At 43.1% G+C, this 12,670-nt stretch overlaps 1 protein-coding gene across 1 annotated transcript in view; it reads left to right on the forward strand.

Moving 5' to 3' along the window:
* ATG10 (autophagy related 10) overlaps window positions 1-12,670 on the forward strand; it is a 760,473-nt gene that overhangs the window by 116,294 nt on the left and 631,509 nt on the right. Inside the window, exon 3 of the mRNA XM_078677772.1 lies at window positions 2,278-2,391. Coding sequence (XP_078533898.1) covers window positions 2,278-2,391 — 114 coding nt within the window. The remainder of the gene's footprint in view (window positions 1-2,277; window positions 2,392-12,670) is intronic.

Here is a 12,670-nt window from a genome sequence, read left to right on the forward strand (position 1 = left end):
CCCCCGACCCCCAGTCCTCTTCCTGCACTAAAACACTACCCTGCTTAACCCCCCTACACTACCCTAAACCCTAAAGCACTATACACACAGCCGTACCCCCTTTTACACTAACAAAGTTACACCCACCCAAGGCCCAATCCCCCTTACCTCTCTCTCCTCGGGGTTCCACTCTCCTCCTGGTTCCTGCTTAACGTCGGCTCTGAGGGGCGGTGCACGCCGTTGTGAGGAAACGGAAGAGCCTCTGTTTCCTCACAATGAGGTGGTCGCAAGCATTGCAAAAGCGCATGCAATGTAAAAAATGTGTAGTAATGGCTATGTTTTGTTACATCGCATGCGTTGTAACGCTTGCGATGTGATGGCAAGCAGGGAAACAGCAGCGTTGTAATGGCTGTTTCCCTATACATCTACATATCCTTCACAGATTCTACTCCTCTAAAGTACTCATGAATAGGCTAGAACGTTGCAACTCAGACCAATGTGCCAGGGGCTGTGGAACAGTGGGGTCATTGTTTCACATTCTTTGGGCCTATCCAAAAATTCAAAAGTACTGTCGGGAAGTAACACAGGTTATGGCCGGAGTAACAGGCCTGAGCAGTGCAATGGAGTCATGCTGGGATGTACTTAGCGTAACTGGGGGGAGGCTTGGCTAAAGTATCACAAAATATGGCTGATGTTGGCGGCCATTGTGGTGAAAAAAATATGGTCAGGGCCTAGGGTGCGAACCGTGCCCTGAGAGTGAGAGATTGGAAAACTTATCTTGACTGGTGTTGTGCGGTCGAAAAGGTGGTGTATCAGAGTTGGGGATGCCCACGGAAATGGGAACGGGTTTAGGTCCAGTGGGAGGCATACAGGGGTTACTGAATATATACTCTGGGAGGGACTACGGAGATGTTCATGTGGAGACTTCTTTGGATTTCTGAACAATGTAAAAAGATAAAAGTACTGTGGAAAGAGGCATCGATTACTTACTTGAAACCAACGAACATTGAAAATGTGGTATATTGAATGTTATGTTCTTGCTGTCAAATCTCTAGTGTGAAACTGTAAGCTGAGCAAATGTTCAATAACAATAGTTTTTAAAAAAAGATAGCGTCAGCATCTCCGGACATTGATGAGAAATTTAGCAATTTTCAACCATATCATTTGTTGCTTATGACAATTAGCACACATATAGAGATGATCTGCTTCCGTTTGGACAAGAACCTTCTCTCTACTCTCAATTGTGTTTCTTTACTTCAGAGTTTATTGAATTCCCTGCGGAGAAAGTTGTTCTCTAAATTTGGTAAAGGGGAAAGAGAACTACCATTTCTACATTTATTTAATTAACATGCGGGCCTATATACATGCTCTCTCCACTTGTTTGTGTTTTGAACAAGTAATCTCTCTGTACTCAAATTAGTCTTTACTTCTCGTTTTATAAAGTCTCTACAGCGAAAAAGTAGAGGACATCTTTTTCGCTGTAGAGACTTCATGTCCAAGAGGACCGCATCAGTTTGAAGGAAAATCTCCAAATGTTATTTTATATTATCACCCTCAAGTTACTATTCTTGTATTACTGTTGATATGGTGTTTTTTTTGTTTCTGTGTGTCTAATAATGTTGAAAATGTATATGGGTGCATTATGCCTGATCTGTAAATGCCTCCTAAGTGAGATGTTTGCTAACAGGACAGCAGGTTCTTCATTAATTACAAAATGAGTGATATAATACGTCTGTCAACTAATCTTTGCATTTGATAGCGAGACATAAAATGTGCTTGCTGCCTCAAAAGTAACTATGTTGGCGTAATTGCTAGAAAATCACCTGTTGATCTACAGAAATTGTAAATTGTATTTGGAAACTACAGTTGTAAATGGGTCAATTTTGTCTTGAGCTTTGTATGTTTTCAGTTGTACTACATCATTAGCATTTTGCTTATTTCTGTGAAACCTGAAATCATCGGTTTGATGGCATTTAGCCCTATCATATATCATTTCATTGATCTATTGAAAGCAAAAATCTTAAGGTGTGCTACGTCTACTTTTAATTTTGATTGTGGGGTTATGCATTTTTAAATGACAGTTGCGCATATATGTATACCATGATTTACGCAGTGGTTGTTGAGTCTAGGCTTGAGATCTGGTCCTAACGTTCGATACTCAACTACATTATCCTAAAAACTTTGGAAGAATACCAGCACTATTTTCAGATGATTTAAGACAGTTTGTAGATATTATATTAATTTAGATACAGTGTGGGACAGTAAATACATGTTTTGTCTATCTCTCTCTCTCTCTAGGGATCTGATGAAGGGTACATGAGTAAAATACATTTCCAAACCAGACCAAAGATTCTACAGTCTGATCAGTGCAGAGATATTGATGAGGGTGATGAGATGCCCCTCCTCAATGAAGTGAGTCTTTATTTTTGTATGTTTGTTTACGTTACCTCTTTATTACTTCTCTTTTTTGTAACTCTTGAATAGCAATCAACCAAAAGACAGCTTAATTTCTGGACCTCTCTTTTTGATATTTTCTCATTTCAGTTTTTCTCTTTGAAGTTTTATAACCAGATGGTAGACTGCTCATGAAAATCTAATATGTTCTATAGTCTTTGAAGTATGAGTAACTGTAAGAAAACGGGCTACTGGTTGAGGGGGGTGGAAGCCGCACACAGCCAGGTAACACAGTTCTAGTCATTGTGAACCACAACAGTCACTAAATTAACTTTTGCTTAACCCTCTGGTAGCTTGTCACAAAGTAGTCAGGTTTAACTTAGAGGCAATGTGTAAAGTATTTATGCAGTTTACAAACAGTGATAACATGGAAAAACAACACAAGAAAAATCCTACATCAATTTAGAAGAGTAGAGTACATTTTATGAGTAATATGATACCAGAACAACAAAAATCCAATCAGTACAATCGGTGGTATGCAGTTTCAGAAGTTCAGAGTAAATATGGCACCAAAAACCCCAAAGTGCTTCTCGCGGTCATAAAGTTCAAGCCCACTGTGATGGAGCATGGGCTGGATACAGTAAGCAAGTTAGTCCAGCTGAAAAAGTTATTATCCCAAAGTCTGGCGAGAAGAGTTCAGTTTGCAATGGAGGAGGCGGCAAGTAGCAGGATTAAGGATGAGATCCAGTCTTTCTCCTCAGAGAATGTGAAAGGCCTCAAACAGTAAGGTAGTTCTCTAGGGAACAAGGCGGTCCTCAGTTAGCAGGAGGGCAGTCCTCTGGTAGCAGCAGAGCAGACCTCTGGGAGCAAGGCAGGCCTTGAGCAGCAGGCCAGTCCTCTGGGAGCATGTCAGCCCTTCTACTGAAATGCCCACATGTTTTAAGTGTAAACTGAAGAGTGGCTCTGGAGGTCCAATGTTTATACCTGTTGCCAGTCTTTGAAGTGGCGGGGGGTTGCCTATACTACTCCCCACCCTTAGTACTTCCCTTCCCCTGTCAAGGCTCCAAAAAGTCTGGGGTGACAAAAGATCAATGTCAGGTTCCATTGTGTGTGTTGGAGGCAAGCCCCTTGAAATGTCAGTGCGGTAGGAAACGGCTCTGCCCACAATCATCCACGCAGGATGGTCCATCCTACCTACACCCAGATCCCTTTGTACTTTTTGGTAGGAATAGACGAACCCCAACAACACAGCCATTCTCAGTCACGTGACCCAGGATACTGACAGAAGGCACAAATGGTTAGGACAAGAAAACACCAATTTTCTAAAAGTTTTATGTTCCAAATTGCATTGTAGCTTAATATCTGAATTTACCATTACAGTGGATTTTAGATTACAATACATTTTAGTCTAAAAGCATATCTCTATCTTCGCCAAATCAAAAGTTATCACTTATTTAAGGTATTAAGGTAGCCCTATGTTAGTCAAATGGAGTGATAGGCCTTTCAGTAGTGAAAAACAACTTTTGGATTTTTCACTACTAGGACATGTAAAATTTAAACCTACATGTCCTACTTTTTAAATATAAGTACCCTGCCTTATGAGCCTTCGGGGCCTACTTTAGAGGTGACTTATATTAAAAAGGAAGCTTGTGTGGCTCAATGAATGCTATAAGCCCACTAGTAGCATTTCATGTGTAGGCCCTGGGAACATGTAGTAAAATGTACTATTGACTTTCCGGTAAATTAAATGTGCCTATTAGTTGTAAGCTAATTTTACCATGTTTTAGGGACACTAGCACTTTAGCACTAGTTAGCAGTGGTAAGGTGTGCAGATTCCTAAATCCACAAAAAACAAATTCAGCAAACAGAAGGAGTAAATTCAAAACGTTTGGTGGAATGCCACGTCAAGGATGTCAGGTCTAACAGTCACCCAATAACGTTTTACATGAATGCATTTTACATCACTATTTATATGGTTGACAGTCTCACAAAATGTACTATTCTATATACTATAAATAATATAAGCACATTCTGTGGTTGATTGTGTTCATAATATTGTGATGTATGTAGTATTAAAACTTTAGTAGTCTGGATTAATTGGCCCTTGCATGAATCAGATGCGTATATGTTCAAGAATAAGGATTGTGACTCACAACTATGTTCTTGATTAAATAATCACAGACAGTGCAGTGTAGACAGATTGATAACTGGCAGATTGAAATTTCTGGAATTCCAAAGTATACGCCGCCTCATGTGGACAGTTACAATCTGTGTATCTATCATTCACATTGGTTTAAATTGATTAGTGTTGTTGGGTAAATAACTTTGAGTAAACAAGCATTAGAAATGCAATCGGGCTCGGATTTATTTGAGTTTGAGCTAATGGCATTGTAAATGCCAATGTATTGTTGCTATGTGTTATGGAATGTGTTCATGTTAAGTTAAGAGTTAAGGGACAAATGGGCAACTTCGCATAAGCACCTCAGGAATGTAGCACTGCTTTTAAGGCAATAACTAGGCCACTACATTCCAGAAAATGGATTATTCCCGATTCTCGAATGAACATAAATCATAACGGCTTTATTCTACTCGCTATAAAGGGTCACTCGAAGTGTCACACGTTAGGCATTGAAATGTCACATATAAGTAAGTGCACTGAAAGTCATACTAAGTAAATTTAGCGAACTCGGCGTGAGGTCAAACGAGAACTGAGTAGCTATGTGGGGATTTCGAGTACAGACAGGTTTTATCATAAATGGTAGAGAGCAGAAATTCCGAACTTAGTTTTCGGGAAACTTTCTCTTTCGAGTGATTACTATGTGGAGGATACACGGCGCTAGCTGTTTGGAGGGGCTTTGGGTCCTGGTGACTCTGGTTCTTTTCAGTCGCTTTGTTTCCAGACGGCCAGGTCATTGTTTCCACTGGAAGCCCTCACTCTCTTACGAGGAACATTTGTGTGCAGGATAAATGCTTTTTATCTCCTTTTTTGTAGGGGTGCAATATTGGGGGCATCGTTGTTCGTGGAAAAATACTTCACCCCAGAGGAGGTTTGTCTCGCAATAAAAAAACAGCAGTTTACTAAGGTTTAGCTTTTAAAGACGGGCGAGCTAATATGTATTACGCATGCGCGCGCCACACACCTCTTTTCTTCATACGGTTTTCTTGCCCCACACTCCCGCTTCAGTACTGCGCTCCGCTTACAATTAGGGATTTACAAACAGAAGATCTAACCTGGACCACACCGGAAGCGCAATGCTACACAACGCGACCTTTTCCGGTGTCCCGGCTACTGCGCAGTTCACTGTACTCGTTTCACGTCGTCCCTTGTATTCGGGAAGCTTGTCACGTCGCGCCTGCGCAGTTACAAAAAAAAAAAACTGTGTTTGTATGAAGCGGAGAGCCATAGTGCACGCCGGGAAAAAGGATTAATGCTCCCGTGCGTTGCTCAGTGTAACAGGTAAAAAATGCCGCGAAATCGAGAACTGTGACGTGATTCGCTCGCCGCTCGGTCGCCCGTACTCTGCAGAGAGCGGCAGAGCAGCTCCCCGGGCCGGCAGGAAGGAGCCGCACACGGCGTATATGCCTGTGTGCACGTAAGGAGGAGGACGCGCGCCCGACAAACACACTGCTAGATGGTGAACGCGCGCGCACCATCTGCAATGCATTACACGGCCACCCTGACAGCTCCTAATTATAATTAATGTACTTCTTTGCGCGAGCACGCACGAAATATGCCTCAAAATGGCGGAACAAAACTACATTTACCCTATCACTTCAAGCCTATTAAAAAGAAAACACAAGGAAGACGAATCACTGACCAGATGACAGAAAACGCTAAGGAATGTCTGGAATTTCTCTCTCCAAGGCCCTCTTCTTCTTTTTTTTCTCCTTTAACATTAGTTCTCTAACTCCTCCCCTTCAGGGGGAGGAGTCCGAGCCCTAAAAACCGAATTGAAAAAGGCATGCAACTAAAAGACAATGTAATGCTTAAACACTGCTTTTATGTGGTCTGTAGACAAGTGTACAAAATGAGTTTAGAATATTTTGTAAAGGCCCAGATTGATTTTTCTGACATAATAATATGAGCAAAGGCTAGAAATTGGGAGTGCAGATCTACTTGTTTATTTAGCAATGAGACATTTTTACTGTATTACATTGAAGCAAAAAGATGACAGATATTTATTGTGTACTATGAGATCTAGCTGAGTTTTTTTGCTGCACGTTTGTACTTAATTGGTAAACATTAGGATGCTTGCAAACATAAGGCCTGATTACGAGTTTTGGCGGTCCGACCTCCTGAGACCGTGGCCACCAGTAGCTCCGCCAAACTTCGAGTTGACCGCCGGGGCCAGTGGTGGTCTTGCAATGGTTTTCCGTGTCTATCGATGCATGTGTGTACATTTCGACTGCACATGGGTCAAATGTACACATACACATGATACATGTGGAAAAAAACCACCAACCCTTTGCTGGAGTCCGGTCCATATGGGTATATGGTACAAAAAGTACTCAAGTGCACTTCACTGTAAACAGGGTCGTAGTCTTCGGGGTGAAGATGCTGCTGTCAAGGGAGGCCTAGAGAAAGGCATCCACATTTAACTCTGCCTGGAAGAACAGGAGAGGGGTGAGTATGCACAACAAATCCTTTGTTACCACCGAAGTTGGCGGTTGGCTCAATGTACAGCCAACTGGTAATATGGATGGTTGTGGAGCTCCTCAGTGCTGCCATATGGCAGCAGCCTTTCTCCGAATGTGACCACGGCGGTCCGCAGTGTACTGGTGGTGTCAGTGGTTCAGCCGCAGTCTTTGGAAAAGCAATCCGCACGTCTTGTAATTTTAGCGATCGGACTGCCTAGCTCGCCGTGGTCGGATCGCCACCACCGGTACTGTGGTTCATGGACAGCCAAACTCATAATAAGGCCCATAGTGTCCATGCTTAGAATATAACATAGTTTTATTTGGTCTTTAATCCTCCAGGAGAATCTCCTATTCATACATTTGATTAGGGAATGTTTTATTTTTACCACCTTACAATGATAAAAAGATCCAGGGCAGGTGATCACAGGTCTGTGTCCCCCATATAAAATACTAAGGTTTTAAGTGTAATGGTTTCAAATATCTCAGTAACCCATTTCTTTGCTGCCTACTGTGTCACCGCAGCTGGGGGCCACTAATAAGCAAACCAGGCTGTGTCCTTTTCCAATAGAAACAGCTCTGACTGAACTGGCATGCACGTCATTCCCCCCTAGTCCCCCATCTTGACAGGAACATAAACAATCCTAGACCAGTTTGAGCCTTATTGGGCTTAATCAGTGAGCTGCAACTGGAATTCTGAGGCACAACTGTAAATACTCATTGCCCTTTGGGTGTCACACAGAAACACAAAGGTGGTAGGTAGAATGCAGGCAAAAGTCACTGGCAAATGCTCGGGGAGGGGAGGTACCAGGCCATAGCTTTCTGCTTGTGGTTCCCCTCCACTTGGAATGTGAGAGAAATGCATGCCATGTGTCATTGTGCCAGGGTGGAGAACTTACCCATGACATTCAGTTTTTCAGGTGGTCATCTGACGTCTTCTGAAAAAGAAATAGAAGCCCACCAAATTGCTGGACACTCCAGTGAAACCAGGCAACCTTGAATGGAACCTTTAGGCTGTGTTTTATATCCATCTCTGTTCTTTCTCTCGCTCTGTACCCACTACCTCACTATATTCTCTCTCTCTGTATATGTCCTTTGGTGGTCTCTTTCTTCCTTCTTATACTCTTACACTGAATCTGATATATATTTCCCCAAAATATTGGGACAGTCCTGCTGCTTTTAATTTCAGAATTCCTCCCAGATTGTCTTTCTAGTGAGCGGAGTTTAGAATGTTGTTGAGAATTCTGTTGAACTCTGTGACTTTAAGACCACCCTTGCCACTCTGCTATGTAAATACAGGGTTTCCACTAAGATGTACAACATTTTGGTGGATAAGGGAAGTTTACAATTCTCTTGTGCTTGTGTGATTTTCCTCATGCCTGTTTGCAAAGCAATACTGCCCAAATGTTCCAGGGATTACAATTTGTGTCTACCTGTTTTCATCAATCTCAACGTATTCCCCTCCTAGCCCCTGCCATAGACTTACTTTGAATGCGCTTGCTTAGGGACTTAGGGCCTTTTTACGAGTTTGGCGGCGTGGGAGCTAGCCGCCACCCTACTGCCTCGCTACCACACTGCCATACTTGACCACCTGCCAGATTAGGAGTTTTCTCCTAGTCTGCTGAGCGGCCCTTTAGCTGTCCCACGGCAGTGCCGCGCTAAGGCTCATATGTGAGCCTTAGCAAGGCAGCGCCTTGGGAGTGATAAAGCCCATTCCTGCACGGCATGTACTATGTAGTCCATGTCCTGCCGCAAGAGGGGGTGCATGTGCACAGGGGGGCACAACATGCACCCCCAGCATGCACCCTCATGCACAGGGGCAACAGGTGGCTCTGTAGGGCCTCCTTAGTTTCCTGACAGCCACAATTTTCATGCTGCCTCGCCGCCATGAAAAGTATGGTGGTCTGGAAACTCGTAATATGCTTTGTGGTTCCACAGCGGCACTGCCAGCATATTGCTGCCCAGTCCGCCACGGGACCACGGATCCCCGGCGGTTGCGGCAGTCCAATGGCAGTCCGACCTCCAAACTCGTAATAGGGTGGTTGGACTGCTGCTGCGGCAGTCGCCGCACCGCCACCATGGGTTTGGAGTTCCATCGGGCTGCCAAACTCATAATTAGGCCCTTAGTCCGAGAGAACCCCTTCTCTCTACAGCAGTGAACCCAAAAGGCTCATCACTGCTGGGGTGTTGGAATTGATTATAGACTGACTACTTTTTAAATTTGGTAGCCAGTGGTTGGTAAGACAATAACATGTCATATGTTATTAAAGCTAAGGAAGTTCCAAGTGAAGAATACCTCTGAACTTGTTTGGTTACTCTTATTATTCACACAGTAATTTTCAATATCATTTTTATCATATGATTTAAAAAGTAATGAAAACGTGGGATTACCTGTTAAGTACAAATGACTGAGTTCACTTCATCCACATTATCCAAATTCATAATCTCAATGTTATAAGACTGGCATTGATCTGAACGCCATTTCAATCTCTCTCTTCTAAGCTTGGAATCTCATGCTTCTCTCCCCAGCTCACAGCCTCACGCTTTGATGTATATTGTGCTCAATAACTGTATTTCATTTAAGGCATTACTCATAACCAGATCTAACACGCTTGTTCTACTAGTCATGTTGGCTCTTTTATATAAATGTGTTTATACCTACTTGGTTTCTATGCTTAATCTACCCTGCACTCTGCTGCCCTCTGACTTCACTCTTCCTGGCTACCATTTGTTTTATCCCACTCCTTCCATGCCTTATAGGTTACCAGGTATTCTTTGCGATGTGGGTGTATTGCCATTGAGTTACCCTCTAGGGGCATCAAGGCAATGATAACTGGTCATCCAGACAGACACATCATCTTTTTTTGTTTGTATTATGTTCTTTATATCTATGCCTGTCACATGATTCTTTTAAAAAATCTATTGAAAGTGGAAATGTTCTGCCTAGACGAAACGGAACTATTATAAGAGTTTTGTCGCTTTGAGTTTCGAACTTGGTTGTTGATATATAGAGGGTGCGTATTTTATAATCGGAAGAGGTCACTGTTTTCACGTACAAAAAATGAGTATGCGCTCCATCAGCATAAAGGTTAGTTCCACCAGAAGAATGGTGGCATTTTTTGTTAAACATCAGAATGTGTTTATTTGGGCGTAGTACAACACTACAAGCTAGAAAACTCTTTTACCTTGACTCTTTTTTTAACTAGAAGTGATCTTCAGACTGGTTTACAAGCTAAAAGTCTGTTATTGTAGTACTTCCCCCAAGAACGTTTCTACTTGATAAAACCTGGTTCTTTGACCGGATATACGACTATGGACAACTTCCATTTTTTGTTTTGTGTTGATGGAGAGCAGATAAAGATGTCTTCATTTCTTTTGTTACTTCTATGTAATACTGAGTTTGGGAGCCTAATGCTTCATGAACATGGTCCTCTGGTTTGTTCGCTTTTGCACTCTCACGGGGCCATAGTCTGAGATGGTACAATCTATTTTGGCACCTACAGAGAGAGACGGGTAAGGCCATTGGAGGACAAGATAAGGGACTACAATATTTGTCAAATTTGAATATACAAATCAGCCTGCCTCAAAGTAGTGAGTTCTCGATTCTTAGGACTATGAGGAACCGAGTTTGAACTAATATTATTTACCAATAAATAATTTGGATATTAACTACGTCTCCATGCAAATTCCACAGAATGTATTTATTCATAACACTTTCCTTGTAATGCAACACACTTTTGATCTGGTCACATCATATACTACATAGACTTAAAATCTCAGCTCCCCTGACAACCTATCTATCCGGGTATGCTCGCTATTTAGTGCCTAGCATGATGGAATGTTCAGTAGCTGGTTTGACATTCTTTCTAACTAAAGGCCATGCACATATCTTTACACATGAGACATATCTGCCCATTCAGCTTTCAGACCTGCTGAAAGCCTTCCCTTTGTAAATCTTGAGCCTATGTGATACCTTTTGCGCAATACATACATAGCTTGGACAGTATGTGTTCTGCAGCCACCATTTACACCTTCAGCCAATGCTTTTCAAGGCGTTTCAGTTGTTGTTCCGAGTTTAAACTTTAGTGAAGGTGTAGTTTTCACACACTTGATTGTGTTGATAATGTTTAGTTGTAACAGTAGAACTTCAGATTTGTTACTTTGAGTGTCATTTTGTAGTTAACACCTCGAACCGTAGCTGCACGTTAGTAGCTCGGAGCATCTACCCACTCTCTTACTCATAGGAAATTCTGACCTGTTAGACAACTCTCATCTTGTTTTTCACTCGACTTTGATGTATTTTCCATTCCTGTTCCTTATTTCCCTAAAGAACCTGCCTATTAACGTTTTCCAATTTTTGCAACATTTTAAAGCAACTACATCAACAAATTATGAGTCTCTTGATAATGGAGCTTGGAAAGTTGCTTCTGTGACCTGAAAAATGTGTCTATTCAGCTAACATTTTATACTGTCTGACTGTAATGATATGCACAACATCTAATTTATCCATGTTAGAACATATTTGCATTTTTGATGTTCTTATGTTCTTTTAATATTTGACGAATCTGAGTAGAGATCCCTTTTTAGGTCTCGCTGGTAAACTGCATCCGAAGGATGCGTGTCCAGCTGGAGACGTATAGTTGCCTGTCTCGGGGGAAGGAAGGACAAGAGGGTGCCACGCGCTTCTCTTGTCCTGGATTTCACTGCGTGCACGCGCACCCACATTCACGCATGCGCACATCACAGCCACACGCATACACAGCCACACGCATACACAGGCAAACCCCCCCCCCCCGCCCCGCACCTACACACACACTAGCGCACCTACACGCACACACAGAGACCCCCCACACACACACACCAGCGCACCTACACACACGCACGCACACATACAAAGACTCCCCTCCCCCCGCCGCCGCCATCGCACACATACGCACACACACACACACACACAAGCGCACTCCCCTCCCCCCTAGAACTAAGCCCCACTTACCGCCATTCGGGACTTCGGTAGCCGGGGCTCTCCCTCGGGCATGGGAGCCCCGCTCTCAGGTACTCCGTGGGCGCGTGCGCGGGACTTCAGAAGACGCAAGTCCTGCCCAAAGGAAGTGGCTCCACGTCTCCTCCGTGTTTGCCTGTCTTCCTGCCTCGGCGGCCGCCAATGACTGCGCGGCCCTGAGACCCCGCCCACCCCTAGAGCAGAAGGCAGCCTTAGGTCTGGCATCCATCAATGATTTACTATAACAACAAAGCGCCCGCCGCTCGCTGACACCGCTGCCGACAACACCCATTGTGCACTGCTGCAAATCACTCCCACCGCTGCAAAAATGTCTCCCCAATGTACAGAACCACAAAACATGTACGTTGTATTCCGTTGCAAATCATGCGTCACTGTGGACTGCTGCAAAAGTCATACTGCTATATTTACTTTCCGGCTTTATGCAAAACGCACTGCTGCAAAAATGTTACCCTGTACAACGCTGCTTAAATAAACAGTTAAATATGTTGTTGCGAATTTGGAACGCTTAGTTACCGCTTATCGCTTGTGGGTTTACCCCTAGAAATATGCACAGTTAACTCACAGCACAACATACAATCACGCGAATTGTGCTGCAAAATATGCACCTTTATGTAGTGTACTGATGCGCGATATATATAATTT

The sequence above is a fragment of the Lissotriton helveticus genome, chromosome 2_1 (genome assembly GCF_964261635.1).
Source record: "Lissotriton helveticus chromosome 2_1, aLisHel1.1, whole genome shotgun sequence".
NCBI lineage: Eukaryota > Metazoa > Chordata > Amphibia > Caudata > Salamandridae > Lissotriton > Lissotriton helveticus.